Consider the following 17,770-nt stretch of genomic DNA (forward strand, 5'->3'; position numbering starts at 1 on the left):
AACCCACGCCTTTCCTGCTTGGTCGATCATGTGCACCTCTCGCCTTCGCTTAATTTCGCCCAGTCTAATTGGGACATCTACGGAGCAAGTTTCAAGGAATGCGCCCTTTTTAGCTAGTTCATCCGCTTTTTCATTCCCATCTATTCCCATATGCCCTGGGACCCAATATAGATGTATGTTTCTCCCTGTCCCTATTCTCTCCAGGGACTGCTTATACTCTAACACGCATTTAGATGCTGTGCTATGCGAGATTATTGCCTTAATTGCTGCTTAACTGTCAATATTTAAAGTTAACACGATTGCAGCTTGGGCTATTTTCTTCCAGGGTCTCTACTGCTTTAGTTACGGCTACTATTTCCGCTTGGAAATCGCTACAGTAATCCGGCAGCCTGTATGATCTGTTTATTTCCGGATCAGCACAGTATACCGCAGACCCTACTCCTTCCACTACTTTGGAACCATCTGTCTACACATGTATCGTCTCGTCTGCCATTTGAGCACCCTTGCGCCATGCACATGGTCGCATGTGGTCATAACAACAACAACAACGTCATAACAAATCGTTCCCGAGATGGTCGGGCTTGGTACCGGAACGTACCGGATTAGCATCCGGCAAAGGACCATCAACATCGATAACACTCCCCAAGGCCATCGGCGAGTGTTCTTATCGCTACAACAACATTCGTTCACCGTATACTATCATCAGCCTCCAAACCCTTTGCACCGACGAGCCATTCTGATCTTAACACGCTTTGGTGATGAGGGTTTTGGCTACCTATGCTCAGGCTACACTCCTTACTAGTAGTCCCACTACTATGCCCAGTATTGAAGACATTTGAAATTGCTCCTACCTTTTAATACAACCAAAACAAGAGCTTATCAAGAGCACGACTTTAATAAGACACACCACTACCACGTTAGGCTTTATAAACGATATATATAGATGAATTGCGAGTTCAACGACGAACGTCAACACGGAATAGTGCTACTGCAATGAACACCATTATCGGATACAAAAACCATACTTCGACTTTGAAGGAGTTTGCACTCGATGAGGTTTATTACCGTAACTTTTGAGTAGATATCTATTCCACCCTGTGAAAGTAGGGTAGAGCCATCTTGTCAAGGTGTCAACCAGCTCTGAAACTATCCAACAAATGACAATTTACGTTATTAATTTTAGGATAATTTCACGTGACTGTAGGGTAAATGAACGTCCTTGATGACGTCCCCTTCAAAACTGTGCCAAAAAGTCACATACTACAAGCCACCTCCTGAATGTGTACATATTTATATATGTAGTGTGTAGTACCTATGTATGTATGTACTTACATATAGTAGAGGCCTCCGAAGGTATTCATGTAATGTCTATCGTCGTCTGTCCCATCGTTTGTATACTTATTGTGAATTGTTATAAAGCGACATCATTCTCAACTCACTGACCGATACTGATACATCAATATATATGGGTCTTTCCATGCTAATTCATCATGTCGATGGATTTTAAATGACCGATTTCAATAAAAAAAAGCGCATTATCGGCTCGATTATGATAACGATATCCTGATTATGACTATGAAGCCGATGACCAGGCTGATGATGGCAAGATGATGGAGATGTTGATAATAGTCATTGTCGTCAAGCTGTCATTGTCATCATCTCGTCATCATCAATTCGCCATCGTCATGTCTTCGTCATAGTTATGGTGATCTTTGATGACCATCGTCAACATCGCCACAATCTCATCATCTTCATCGTCTAGTGATTATTATTATCATCATAGTCTAGTCATGATAATAACGATGACGATACGATCACCATGACTATGACGAGCCTATGCTAAGATGACGATCAGCCCATGATGATGACGTAAGCATAACCATGAAGATTACGAAGACACGACGATGGCGGTATGATGAAGAGATGATGATAATGACGACTTGGAACCGAAACCAGAACCAAAACTGCATCCAAGACCGAAACTGGGTCGGAACTGAACTCGAAAAGGGAACAAAACACCGAAAATAAATTTTATCCACAACCGAAGACAGAACCTGAACCGGAAGCGTAACTCCAAAAGGAAACCCAAAACCCGAAAATAAATTTTTTTCTAAGCCGAAACCGGGTCGGAACCGAAGCCAGAGCCCAAACCGCAACCAAACTGTAAAAGAGAACAAAAAGCCGAAGAGGAATTTTATATAGAACCGAAGACAAAACCGAAATCAGAACTGAATCCAGAAACGAATTCGAAAAAGAAACCGAAACCCGAAAAGAAATTTTATCCAGAATACAACCGAAAACAGAACCAAAATCAAAATCGAAAATGAACCGAAATCAAAATCAGAACTGTAACTAGAGCCAGTATCGAAACTTAAATCAGAAGCGAAATCGAAACAGAAAACAAAACTGAACCTGAAATCGACGATTTTGCTACCTACTGCAAATTTGCAGCTAGCCTGTCATCAGCATGGCTTTAGAAAACTCCATAGCACCACCAACGCGCTAAATGCCATTAGCACCCAGATAAATTGCGGTTTAAATCAAAACCCCCACAGTACTCGTTGCGCTATACCTATCAAAAGCTTTTGATACGGTCAACCATGGCACATTACTGCAAGATCTGGAAGGGTCTACCCTTCCCCCATGTCTTAAAAGGTGGACCGCAAATTATCTGGGTGGTCGGTAGGCATCGATGCAATTTAGATACGAAACATCAAAACCATGAAGAATTGAACAAGGGGTGTCACAAGGTGGTGTCCTATCCCTATTTTGTTTAACTTCTACATATCAAAGCTACCTCCGCCACCAGAAGGAGTTACTATCGTTTCCTACGCCCATAGATCGATGAGCTTCGCAACAGAATAAACGGCTACCTCCCCGACCTCTCCAGTTTTTTCGCCTCGCGAAACCTGGCATTATCACCGACTAAATCCTCCGCGACCTTATTTACAACATGGACGTCCCAAATGTCGACCATTTTGAACATACACGTCGATGGCACTAAGCTACCGACTGTCCTACACCCCGAAATCTTGGGTGTGACGTTTGATTAGGATCTACATTTTGGTGAGCATGCAGGCGCAATTGTACCGAAAATCCAGAGCCGTAATTAAGTCCTCAAATCTCTTGATGGCAGTACTTGGGGAAAAGACAAAGAAACGCTCATTACCACTTAAAAAGCAATTGGCCAGCCGACTGCATGCTACGCGTCCCCTATATGGTCGCCAAGCCTAAAAACTACACACTGGAAAAAGCTGCAGGCCTGCCAAAATACTGCTCTCAGAACCGCCACGGGATATCTTCTTATGTCCCCAGAACAGCATCTACAGTGAACTCCACAAACAGGCGTCGAACCTTTATGCCGGGAATTGCCCAGTGAATCCAGTACTCAAAGAACAGTGCCCAAAACTTGCGGAAGAGGAACGCACACTCCCCAGGGAAACACGAGTCACTCTAGCTCAACTTCGATCTGGATAATGTAACAGTTTAAACTCTTACCTATCCGAATCAACCCCGACATACAAAATGTATGCCGTGATAGCAATGTGTACCCACATGACAGCAACCATCTCTTTAATTGTAATGTGGAACCAACGACTCTAACACCCCTTTCATTATGGTCCACCCCTGTTGAAACAGCTAGTTTCCCTGGACTCTCGTTAGAAGATATTGATGACAATTTGTGATCGGTCGCACTGCTACAACAACAACAACGATGGTTCTGGAGCAAACCTAGGAGTGGAACCGAAACTAGAAACAAAACTGGAACTTAAACCGCAAATAGAATTGGATTAAACCAAAAGTGAAACCAAATAGGGTGATCTTTGAAGATAATCTTCCCGCCCCCTATTTTTTTATACCGTTTAAATTCTTATGCCATTTATATCAAGGCTGAAAACGCGACTGATACCGGATCCGTAACGCAACCATAAACTAAACCCGGTACTGATTAAGGAAACTTAGATATAATAAAATTAAATCTTTATGTGGCCATTTTTTTACCAAGAAATAAAAAATTTTTGTTACACTACATTCACATTGGCCCCAAATGCGTCATTCAAAAGCGTTTACATTGGTCTCATTCGGATTGCGCTTAACCTTCTCTGCAAGACTCGTCCGCCAAGGCTAAATATTACGATAAAGAAGGCAGTTTCTGGTGGCTTGGCTTTAAAGAAACTAGTGAAAACTACTATTTATAACACTGGTACAGTACTAAGAGTATGATAAGTCATTTAAACATATTCTTGCGGGGTTTCTTTAAGTAAGGAAATGCCAAAAAGCGTTTGTGGATCGTATGAGTGGATCGCATTTGCAGGACAAATTCAATGATGCAAATATAGGAACTGCATGGCATTTGGAATTTTTCACCCAAAATGACGCATTTGGTCCAGTGTAAACGTAGCATTATCCTAACTTATCTCCTTATTTCGTGTCAAAAAAGAAGCAGGTCCAACTTTTACCGTAATCGTTAATACAAAATCCATCGATAAGTTGTGGTTAACATGGAAAGCCCCTTCTGAATGTAGCAGCTAAAGGTACCAAAAAGAATATGCAACTTTTGGTGCAACGCCACCATACCGTGGTCAGTCTATAAATACGCGCCGAGACAAATAGTACACACGAGCATAAACTTTGTAAGCAACGCATTTTGAAAAACCCCAGAAGCAGAAGTTTGTCACAGACGTCGACACACGTTTAGTTAGCTCTGATTTTGTGCTATTTTTGTAAATAAAACTAAATAATATAAATAATGTTTCACTAATACATAAGAGCAAAACCTAAATTTTATGCAAAAAATTTGTTAATAAAATAAATAACAAAAAAAAATTATAAATACCATTATTTATGGTGAAACATGGAGAAAGAAAAATTGAACTCAAGTCAACGAACCGGAGTTATTTAGTGTGGTAGTTTAGTGAAGTGAGGCTTAATGTTGTGCCTCAACGTGCGTTTGCCGTAGAATGCCACCGCCAAAAAAGCCACCAATTCATGTGCCAAAGAAACCCAATCCTGCGCTTGGCTATGAAGTGCTCATCTATTTAAATTCGTTCTACTTTGGAATGTTTGCTTGCTGTGAATTGAGTATGGGTCTGCTGAAAGCCATTAATTTATCATATCAAGAAGAAGTTCTTATACGAGACTCAATTGTTTTAATTGGATTATGCATTTTAGAGACCATTCGCCTTATACTCGGACGCAGAGGTTCGCTGGCTGATAAAAGTGAGAGAAAATTTGGTTTTTAAGAGAGCATATGTAAATATGTATATATAGTATACATATAACAGATATATATTAGGGCGGGTCGATTTAAAAATCGCTCATTGCTGTGTGTAAATCGTATTCTAGAGATCAAAATAAGAAACTTTGCCGAAGGAACCATACCTCTAAAAGGAATTCTGATGTCCCCCCCTTTGGGTCGAACTTTTGGGTAGGGGCAATTTCAATTCTACCTGCTGTGTCTTGTGGTGGCTTAAAAAAAACAACACAAGAAATTTTACGATCTGCAATTGTGCCACAGTGATACCTTCATTTTTTAAAACGGTTGAATAAAAAACCCCACACAACTATGTTTACGACATGCAAATGCATCACAGTGATGCCTTGGTTTTAAAAGGGGGTTGTAAAAACGCTACTTTCTAATATTTTTTTTTAATTTCTTTTCTATTACTAAGCTAAATTCATTTTTTCATTTACATATGTTCTGACTAAATAAATTTCTAAAGAGAAAAATAAACTCCAAAAAGAAAAAACATAGGCATTTCAAAGTGGAATTTTTCAAAATTTGCCCCTGCGACCCAAAGGGGGGGGGGGGCGGCATTAGAATTCGTTTTAGAGGTATAGTTCCTTCGGCAAAGTTTCTTATTTTGATCCCTAGAATATGATTTTCACAGAGCAGTAGGCGATTTTTTTGCCTCCCCACAAATCGACCCGGCCTAATATACATATATAAATAATTATAGAGAAATGTGAAAGTGATTAAAGTGAAAAGTGGTTAATGTCAGCATATTTTTAATTATGATCCGTGGACATTTGCCACATACATAGAAACGGCTGCGTGGGAGATCGCGCTCTCTCTGCTCCCGATATAAAAATCTCATCAATCGGTTGTACTCACCCGAATCTGCGAATACCGCACAAAGAGATGTTATTTCCGTACAACCCTGATTAATTTATCAAGCCCCATTTTTGAATGGACGTAAGGACTGTTTCGAAAAGAAATCGCACACTTTATTTTGCTTTTAATTTAACGAGTTTGTAGTTTTTTTCTTCAAATGTCTTCTAATGGAAACAAGCATATAGGGCTATACACGTCAAGTGTTCCCACTCGAAAAACTTGATACTTCCAAAATCCACCAAAGCTGGTAAAAATGTCGTTAGTATAAGGTGCAATTTCTGGAATGCAAAGGAATTACCTTAATTTGAACGGATTGCGAGGGTAAAGAGGAGACCAAATATATCTTATACCTCATGAGAGAAGACTTAAGGCTTATAAAGAGCGTATTAAAAGGGATTTGCCTTCTGGCATCACATTTTTATAAATTACGCCTCATCAGTGGCAGAAGATGTAGGAAAAGCGGACTCTGAGAGGAAACGGTTGAGCTCCGGCTACTAAAAAAATACTTGGCTTGATTTACAATAGTTCAGGCCGAGCTTCTCTTTCAATATGCGGCGTGTTCCTTTTAATTTTTACCCACAGCCAGCTCCAAATGATAGCTGTAAGACAGATGCATTTTCACTGAGAAGCTTGTTATGGCAGAAATACACTCGTATTGTTTGCCAAGCACTGTCGAGGAGTGACCCCCCTTAGACAAAGTTTTTTGTTGATTGAACTTGTCCGAAGCCTAATACTATATTTACACTGCACCGAATGCATCATTGTACAAATCGCATTTCCGAAATGACTAAATTGGCCGCATTTCATAGAATTTGGCCCGCAAATGCGATCCACACATACTTTTGACATTTCCTCCCCTGCAAAAAATCGTGCGATTAATCCCTAAAGAGATTGGTTACCGGTCGTCCTCTTTCGTCTACATTTGGTCATAATTTATTCCCTTTAGTCCCTTTCGGTACAGTTGGGATTAGTCAGTTTAAAATCAATGTAACCCATTTTAAGAAATATTAAAAAAACTGCAACGAAATGAGTAAAATAAAAAAAGCGATTGAATCGAATTATTTAAGAAAAATCGGAGCCCTATACCGAGCCTAAATTACTAGGACTTAACCTAAAATTAAATTTTCGGAGAATATTTTTTATTCCTTTTTAAAAACGGGCATACAACTTACATCAAATAGATTTGGTGGCTAAGAAGCCCTTCGTTGTGTTTCTGCCATGAGATATGGGACTTCATATGGGTACAAAGGGGATTGGTCCTATCGATCCTTTTCGGGTATAAATAGGTACAATTAATCTCTTCATAGGGCATGCTCAAACAAAAGGAAACAGTCCAACACATACAAAGAGATCAAAACTGGCATTGGCCGCATACTCTTTTGCGGCTCATCCCGGATTCATCCTAGGCGAATCGCATTTTTTGTAGGGTTACTAAAAGAAAAAATCTGGCACAAATTCCACAAATAATAAGTCATTTAGTGTCCAATACAAAAACTTAAATATCCAAAGAGCTAATGGATTCAACAACTGAAATATTTTTTATATGACTAACTACATATGTAGATTTCCATAAGGTTAGTTGGATCAGCTCTTTTATAAGGATATGGATATTTCAACTTTGATAGGGCTTTTGGTACTGTGCCAGTGTTGTAAATAGTAGTTTGCACTATTTTTTTTAAAGCCAAACTGATAGTTCCAACAAAAACTTCTCTGTAATTTTAATATTTTTATACCTTTCATGGAAATGAAATGGTATATTAACTTTAGCACGAATCTCAAAATTGTAAGTCCTTAAAGGAAAATAGATAGACCCACCACTAAGTATACCGAAATAATCAGGATGAAGAGCTATGTTGATTTAGCCATATCCGTCTGTCTGTTTGTATGCAAACTAGTCCCTCAATTTTTAAGATATCTTGATAAAATTTGGTGAGCGGGTGTATTTAGGTGTCCGATTAGACATTTGTCGGAAACGGCCGGTCCGTCATCCCTTGTCAAATTTTGTTTTGAGACAAACCGGTTTCGGCGTTGTGCCATCATCAGTGTCGATTTTCGTTCTGATCTGTTGTTGTCGTTTGTCCTGTATTTATAGTTCGTAGGTACATGAGCAGGTATTGTCAAAATTGATGCTTGCGTATATTTAGTTATGTGTATGTGCTGTGTTTTCATTCAGAACTGAGGGTAGTTTTCACTGATCGATTTGTGTGGCTGACTGGGCCAGGCGATTGTAGATGCGGAGATCGCAATATCATTGATCCACAAGAAGAACAGGAGCACGCAAGACACATGTGCAGGGAAATAATAAAAAAGGAAGTGGAAGCACAGGAAGGACAAAAATCTAATGCAGACGAGAAAACAATAAACAATCTACGGCATAAACTAAGGAAAAACAATATTGTCACAACGAAAGCGGACAAAGGAAACACCACTGTGCTAATCGAAAAAGAGAAATATACATATATCCAAAACCGAAGATCTCATAGAGGAAATGAAATATCGTAGAATAAGAGAGGATCCCACAGATGAATACCAAAAACAAATCAAAGTTGCTATAAAAAATGCAACAAATATAGTAGATTCTAACATGGCACATAGATTGGTCCAAATGAACCCTTCGGCTCCTCCACTGATTGCGCTACCAAAAATCCACAAGCCGGACATGCCAATGAGGTCCATCATTAATTTTAAATCGGCAACATGTTACAAACTGTCCAAATATTTAAAAAAGATATTGAAAGATACTCTGGAGCTAAGGAACGAATATGCAATAGCTAACACAACAGAACTAATAGAGAAACTTGAGACCGTAGAGCTATTAAAGACCGGCAAATTGGTATCCTTTGAAAGGATTTACACCCATCAATATCACTATCGGAGACTTTGGACATAGTTAGCTCAATAATAGTACATAATACAAAAAACAAAGTGAAAAGTATGCAAATCACAAATACGCTAAGAACCACTTTACGTCAAAACTATTTTCAATTCAACAATAAAATATATAGACAAACAAACGGTCTTGGAATGGGAAGCCCCACATCAGCAATTCTTATGGAAGTGTTCATGCAAAATCTGGAAGAAAAGAACATACAGGAACTGAAGTCTAAATTAGGCGTGTCATTTTATGCTAGATACGTGGATGACATAATATGCGTTTTAACTACTAATAACGAAAAGCTTGTACTGGAGTACCTTAACAAACAGCACAGTAATATAAAATTTACAATGGAAACCGAAAAAGGTGGAGGAATCAACTATCTAGACCTCACGATAAATATTGATAAAGAAGTCAAAAGATTTAACTATGACATATATAGAAAGCCAACGGCCACCGACACATCAATACATAATACCTCAAATCACCCCCAACAGCATAAAAATGCAGCATTAAGGCACTTGGTACATAGACTTGAAAGAACACCTCTTACACAAGAGGCATATAAGAGAGGACTTGAGGTCATATATAACATCGCTGCAAACAACGGATATAAAAAAGCACTGGTAGATAAGCTCAGAAAGACAAATGGAGAACCAAAAAGAAATAATGAAAAGGAAAATAATAGCTGGACGACTATGACATATACTCGAAAAGCAACATAAAAATTGGCAAACTTCTTTAGAAAGTACAACATTAACACAGCATTCAAAACATCGAACAATCTAGGGCGAAAACTAAGATCTAACACTAACTCAAGACGGCAAATAAGAACGAGGTTCAGAGAACATATTAGAGATTACAACAAAAAATACGTAATCTAAATATTATACCCGAGTCTAAATTCGCGAATCACATGGTCGAGAATGAATGTGTTCCCCCGCAAACATCAATAAAACAGTTAGGGTTCTTCACATACAAGCAAAAGGCCGACGTCTCAACGTACTCGAAAACATGGAAATCTACAAACAGAAAACATTCGACGGTAGAATAATAAACGAACAGATAAACACAATTTCTGACACAATATTCGAGCTAGTAAAACTTGTTTACAAGAAACAAAGTAATCACACAGGTACAACAGACAAACACACAACAACAAATAAACACAAAACAAATAACGCACGAAAACAACAAACCCACAAAGACGGCCAAACGAATAAAATTACTGAGTTTTAGCTGCCCCAGTCAGCCACACAAATTGATCAGTAAAAACTACCCTTGGTTCTGAATGAAAACACAGCACATACACATGACTAAATATACGCAAGCATCAATTTTAACAATACCTGCTCATTTACCTACGAACTATAAATACAGGACAAACGACAACAACAGATCAGAACGAAAATCGACACTGATGATGGCACAACGCCTAAACGGGTTTGTCTCAAAACAAAATTTGACAAGGGATGGCGGAAAATCGTTCCAATATACATCATTTATCCACCCTGTCGGAAAATCAACAAAACAAAATAAGATAGCATATATCCTCCATACAACCGATTTTTCAGAAAGAGGATTTTTGTCATATCTTCCTCAATTTATCATATTGAAGCTTCAAACATTACCATATGCTTTCGTATATTGCACATATTATTGTCTGAGAAAATGTATGAGATCGGTCTATATATAGTATATATACCCCACAACCGATTGTTCAGATAAGAAACTTTTCGTAATTACTGCCCCATTTTAAGAGCTAGAGGCTTCAAGTTTAACCAGTTGCTTACGTATATAGCATATATGGTTCTGTGAAAAAATCCTAGAGATCGGTGGTATATATAGTATATATTTATATTGTAGTATATATAGTATATATATATATTTTCGCAATTTCAGCCCCATTTTAACAGCTAGAAACTTCAAATTTCCTCAAATGCTTACGTATATAGCATATACTGTTGCCTGAAAAAATATTCTATACTTTATATATTATATTTATTCTATAAGATTTATTAATTCAAATTCAAAATAAAACTTAAACTAAAACTAAAAAGAACAAAGTCATGTCTTACACGGGGAAAGTCCCGAGTTATACTGATGCGTTGAAATTCAAAGTATTATTAGACGTTGGCTGTAGTTGCTAAAACTCAGCTGTTCTATGATGATGCCACATATTGCTGGAGGGTCGATTTGGGTAGTCACTACATATATATCTCATACAACCGTTTCTTCAGATAATAAACTTTTCGCACCTTCTGCCCCATTTTAACAGCTAGAAGCTTCAAATTTCACCAAATGCATACGTATATAGCATATATTGTTGTCTGCAAAAATCATAGAGATCGGTGGTATATATATTATATACCTCATATAAACTCTCATTTTTGCCCCTTTCAAATTTCATCAAATACGTTTACGTCATATATTGTTGAAATACGTGATTCGTAGTCATAATTTTTACATGCAGACCACAAAAAACGTGAATCTTTGCATCCTCACACAAAGTACCTACCTATTTTTTATTTTATACTAGCAGACCCGGCAGACGTTGTTCTGCCTTAAATTTGTATATCTGCATACATTTTAATAAGCTTTTTCCGTCTAACTCTCCCTCGCCCCTCTACACTTTTTCCTAATCTTTGTATTCACTCCTCCCTCCGTATTTTTCACTTCATATATCTCCATCTTCGTCTCATTCTATCTCTTTCTCAGTCTCCTTCTCTCTTTTCTCTTCCCTCAAGTTTTTCTCATTCTTCTTCATATCTTATTGCCAGTCCTAGAGGGTAGTATGTATTTTGTTCCAGTCCGATTCCGAGTCTCAGTCCCACTCCGAGTCTCAGTCTCAGTCCCAGTCCTAGTCCTAATCCTAGTCCCAGTTCGTTTTTGTTCTACTTCCCGGGAAAAAGCATCGGAAATACTAATATTGACAAATTTATATACCAAATTTCAGGCAAATCGAATAGGACTTATGTAAATAGGTATGTGAGTATTATTAATTCATGTCTTTATTTTGGCTTCGCATGCATATTTATCAGTTTTGCCAGGTTGATGCGACTAAATCGAATATCAAAATGAAAAGTACCCGGATCCACGTTTTGGCCTATATCTCGAGACCCTAGTCACCCAGAGTTATGGAAATTATCATCTACTAAAGCACTCATCAACAGCTTTCATTTGATATCCATATTCTATGAACACATTTTAGGGGTACCCGGGTCCACGTTTTGGCCTATATCTCGAGACCCTGTGCGAGATCATGAAACCTATAAACCTTACGGAGCCCGAGACCTTTCCAACGAATGCAAAACCGTGGGAATCGGTTGGTGCGTTCTGGAGTTACAGCGTCAGGAAGGAAAACCCGACTTATTTTTATATTATAGATTTATCTTAAAAATCGTTTAGGTATGCACCTTCCATATATTTCTTATCTTATACATCCGATTATTTGGAGATTATGAACGGGATAAGATTATTGTTCAGCCCCATTCGTGAAAGGTATGAAGTCTTCGGCACAGCCGAAGACAGTCCGTCCTTAATTGTTTTATCCTACTATTGTTTACTAAATTTCGTTAGTTTATTTTTTTGCAATGTTTTAGTGTTCTCGCAGGCGAGTTTTGCAAGAAAGGTTAGGGAAATGCGAATAAGGCCACTGTTAACGCTTTAAAATTACTTATTTCGACGTACCTATTTGACGCCAGTGTTAATGTAGTATAAAATTCTGCTAAAGTTCGATCCATAATACAATAATAACGGTGATTTCAAAAACATAACCTCACTTTTTCGGCAGCGCTATTTGCCAGGTTTTACGTATGCTACAAAAGTAATAAATTTGTATTGCTTCATTTTTCGTACAAATTTCCTCAAACAATTAGTTTTCTGCAAAATTGTTTCTATATCTTTTGAAGAATACAAAGTTAAGTTAATCTTTTTGTCTAAAAAATTCTGTTAGCGGCTTATATGGTTTATTATATTGCTAAACGTAAAGTAAATTCTGCTCTGATCGTAATACCATATAAAGGCAGTTATGTATGATAGTCAACCCCCAAAAATATGCATTCCGAACATGGCTCAATTATATGGTTGGATCATCTCATTAGCTGATTTTATTTTTTTCATTCCACTGTTATAGGGATTGTCAAAATGAGATGGCAAACGCAAAATGTAACCAACACATTGACAGTTATTTATTTTTTTTATAAAAAAGGAATTTCACATCACTTTAAGTTTTTTTTAGTAAATTTAGCGCATAATTTTCCCACAATACACAAGAATTGCAAAGTTTTATGTTTTCTCTCCATTCCATTCGCCCAACACCAACACGCAGATTGACAATCTGAACAAATGTACGTTGTTGCTGTAGAGATGAGGCAACCATATAGTTGAACCATGATTCTGAACTTGTCAGAATAAGGGAAAACATCAACGGGATGAGAACACCAGAATATTTATTATATCATGGTTTGATCATTCTCTAGATTAAATTTTTCCTACAGAATTTTGTAAATTTTCATGAAATTCGAAAAATATATGTATACTGATTTTTTCGTCTTCCTATTTTCTTCTCTTGCAGGTTGCCCAGTTATATTTTCGGTTTTATTAATAGTTCCATGTTTTTTCGGTATCGCCTATATACTTCTACTACAAGAATATAAACTACGTCTGGAGTATGTACTTTGTACATTGATGATCGGTTTATATTTGGCCGAGATTTGGTATGCAATACTAGTTGTTGTTTCACTATGTCGTCCAGTCCCTTATGAATAGAAATAAAACCAAAAACAAAATATTATAATAAATGTTTAATTAAGAATAATGCAAAAATTACTAGACTCATACATATGTATATTTAGAGATACATAGTACTATTTACATACATTTGTATGTTTATGTATGTATATGTAAAATACACACATTGTTTTGTATATATTATATACAAAGAAAACATTAGTAATTATGTTGCTTTAAACAAAATAATAAATAAATCGAAAAAAACAAACAAAAAAAGAATTCACTAAATTAAGAGAGAGAAACAAAGAAAACAAAATTATAGCAATATTAAAAGAAATTTAACGATATATAATGAAAAAAAAAACTACAAGCGCGTAAGATTTAAAGCACTAGGATGGAATTAATTAAAATTTACAAAATTTAAAAATATATATACTACATATATGCAAATTATATTGTAAAAGGCGTTTAGTTTTTATGTATGTGTGTATTTATATATATTTATTAAAAAAATTTTTAAGTGGCAAATTTTGTTGACATAAAAACGATTGGAAACAATGTAAGACAAAAATAAATAATTTTTAAATTTTAAGACAATTTTTGTAATGCGTATTTTGAAAAAAAAAAAAATAATAATAATATATAAATATTAAGTGTAAACAATATAAATTAATAGGCTGCAAATAAAATTTAAAAAAATATTATTTAATAAGTATTTCTGTTTTAATTTAACAAATATTTTACCGTCCGTTTTCACAGACATCGAACACATTTATGTGCAGGAAATTCACATTTTTCGGAGTGTTAAATTTTAAAGTTTACATAGGAAAGCGGATCAATATTTTACTGAATATAAAGGTTGTTTTAAAAAAATTGTTTTTTGTTTTAATGGCACAACTCAATGGAATAAGTCGAATGTCGCCTTGATTGATATTCAAAAAAATAAAATAAAATAAAATAAAATAAAATAAAATACTTCGTATGTACCACTACTGATAATAAAAACGTTAAAAATAAACAAATAAAAAAGAAAATATGTTTAAGTTAAAATAAAATAAATAATTAAATGACAAAGCAACTAGAAAACCATGAAAATCAATAACAAAACAAACAATCCTATTATACACATTCACACATGCATACATAAATAATTAAATCCACATAAACACATACATATGAATATCATGCAATAAAAACTAAAACAACAAAAACATTTAAAAAAAAAAATTTCAAAATACAATACTTAAAAAAAAATGTAACTCATTCTAAATCATTAAAAAGGCTTATAAATACATAACAACAAGTAACTAAGTAAGTATATATGTTTATATGTAATATAAACTTTATTTAAATTCATGTATTAAAGTATCATCTTGGGTGTGTTAATGTGCTTAGGATACAAAAAACTATGAGCTAAGTATAAATTAGGATAGGCGTTAAAAGGCATAACTTTTCATTTAAAAAAATTGCTTATTTTCCCATTCAAATCATAAAATCCATTGTTTTTTAAGACCTCTGGCGAAATATCTCGTAAACTAAATAGTTCTTAAACATAAATTCTCAAAATATCATTTCGGAGGGTAGATTAGTTTAGCCTAAAAAGGGCGACACGACCGAACTTCGACCAGAGAAGCCTTTTTCGCCATTCAGTATGGCAAGTTCATGCTAAACTGGCTGGTCCGTAATGTCCTGCCATAGACTGAATAAGTCCGTAGTGTTACCAGAAGTTTGCTCAATGATCAAACTGATTCTCGTCAATATACATATATATTGACAGTCAGGCGGCGCACGGTGGGGTATTTGATCAATCTAGCTGGCCAAAATTAAAACAGCAGTTATTTCTGTTCAAAAAGTGGTTGCCTCACTTCATTGTTATGAAAGGAAATATTTGACAATAAATTCACGGTGTTCCGCGCAGAATTACTATGGATCGGGCCCCCGATTTCGTATGGACCCAAGGTCATTTTTTGGAATTACATGAGATATGTATGTCAATAGGGTATCAAACGAAAAGTATTTTACTCCGCATTTCTATTGACATTTTTAAGTAGGGTTGCCACTTAGGGTTGCCACCTCACCTTTTTTATATTTCTTTTTATATCCACTACCATCTCGGAAACGGCTTAACTAATTTCAATGAAAATTAGTACATCGATATAGTATTACATTTTAAGACTTTTTACCTTGGTGTTGCCACTGAGGATGTTTTCATAAGGTTGCCACCTTTTGGCAATAAGGGTACTAGTCTCTTACAAAATTGATCACCACTCAAAAAATAGCGGGTATGCGCAGCCGTTTGTATTATTAAACTTTGAAACAAACACAAGCTTATATATTGCCAAAAAATTACAGACAAGATATGCCATAAAAAAAAAGATTATCTTTTTGTTTGCAAGGTCATTAAAAAATTTAATATCGAAAAGTAGTAGTATTACAAGTAGAATAACTCAGTTAACACATGCGATTTATAAAATCCAACATATGAATTAAAAACACATTTATCTGTCCTAAAAGAAAATGTAACTAGATTTGATTAAGGCTAAACAAGTGAACAAGTATTTAGGTTAGAAGGGTACATTGCTTTTTAATCAAAAAATACATCGAACTGCACACAATTTTTATATAACTTTAGATGTACGCGGTTGGCTCCGTTGAGATGGGTTTTGGGGTATGTATACTATTCAGTGGACATCTAGGAACGCCAGAGAGTATATTTAAAAAAAATTTGAATATTTTGAAAAATCGACTTTTGGCCAGCTAGATTGATCAAATACACCACCGTGCGACGATTAAAGCAATAATCTCACAAAGTATTTCAACAAGAAGAGTCCTGGAATGCAAAGAAGCATAGGAAAAACTTCGCCCAGGTCATAAAGGGATAGAAGGTAACGAAAAGGCCGATGAGTTGGGAAAGGAAGGTGCAGCACTCGCTTAATCGACGGTAAGCGTCCCAATCCGTTTGGGTGCAAATCCTACGATATTTGACTCATGTGGCTCGTATCTCAGAAGAGAGAAGACTTAAGGCTCACGATGGGCATACGAACTGGACACTACCTCCTGGCGTCACATACGTGGAAGTTAGGCCTAGTCAAAAAAAAAAAAAAAACAAAGATGTTGAAAGTGCGAACTGCAGGAAGAAACGGTTGAGCACGTTCTGTGTTAGTGTCCCGTACTCGCCAAGCCAAGGTTGTAGCTATTAGGGGCGACAGAGTTGCCAGTTTTCAAAGCAGGGATTCAGCTAGGTCATCGAAAACTTGTAGTGTTTGCCAAGGGGACGTAGTTATTCTATATCATAAGTCCTGTTTCTTACGTTTGGTCGTCAAACAAATTCTAGTAACACTATCGACACATTCAGTCTATGTGAGGTCTCATTGACCGGCCAGCTCAACCTAACCTGTAAAATCCTATCAACAGCCAAGACTTATGTTATAAAAGAACTCCTCCCTCTCCCAAATACTAGAAGCTTTCTAGGGCCTATATCACGTGCTGCTACTAGATCTGATACCTGTGCCACTCCTAATAGCTGGATCCTTTGCCTGTCGGGATTATACGGTACACCGCCTCGCCTACATTTATATATGAAAACTCAATTAACAGAGAAATTTCGAAACTTTTTTCGTTTCGTTTCTTTTATTCGTAGGAATCAAAGTGTTCTTTGCGCAATCTATAGAAGGGGATCCTGCCAACTGTACCAACTATCGCGGAATCAGCCTTATTGGTAATGCATATAAGGGCCTGTGAAGCGTATTGTGGGAAAGATTGAAACCCATCGTGAGTCGGCTGATTGGACTTATCAGTCTGGCTCAGACCTGGTGAATTTACCATCGACCAGATTTTGACTAAGCACACAATCTTGGAAAAAACTGTGAAAAAATTACACACATCACCTCTTTGTCGATTTTAAATCCGCTCTCGGCATCAAAGAAGCTGTCAATATACCGCTGTGCTGAATTTGGTTTCCCCGAAAAACTTATACGGCTGTGCGAAATGACGTTTAGCTTGCAAGGACCTATCCGAGCGGTTAGAAACCAAACGAGGTTTCCGTC

General features: G+C 36.6%; 2 protein-coding genes across 17 annotated transcripts in view; both read left to right on the forward strand.

Annotated features, from left to right (window-relative positions):
• The window catches only part of TMEM216 (Transmembrane protein 216), a 53,527-nt gene extending 39,822 nt beyond the window's left edge, over window positions 1-13,705 (forward strand). For all 16 annotated transcript variants that reach the window (XM_067757742.1, XM_067757781.1, XM_067757743.1 and 13 more), the window contains one exon: window positions 13,567-13,705. The gene's annotated coding sequence lies outside the window, so the exon portion shown is untranslated. The remainder of the gene's footprint in view (window positions 1-13,566) is intronic.
• Window positions 4,585-14,436, forward strand: LOC137234048 (transmembrane protein 216). Its single transcript, XM_067757718.1, has 2 exons — window positions 4,585-5,220; window positions 13,567-14,436. Exons 1-2 carry the CDS (start codon window positions 4,962-4,964, stop codon window positions 13,758-13,760), a joined length of 453 nt encoding a protein of 150 aa, XP_067613819.1. The 5' UTR covers window positions 4,585-4,961; the 3' UTR covers window positions 13,761-14,436.
• The last annotated feature ends 3,334 nt before the right edge of the window (window positions 14,437-17,770 follow it).

The sequence above is a fragment of the Eurosta solidaginis genome, chromosome 1, assembly GCF_040869045.1.
Source record: "Eurosta solidaginis isolate ZX-2024a chromosome 1, ASM4086904v1, whole genome shotgun sequence".
Classification (NCBI taxonomy): domain Eukaryota; kingdom Metazoa; phylum Arthropoda; class Insecta; order Diptera; family Tephritidae; genus Eurosta; species Eurosta solidaginis.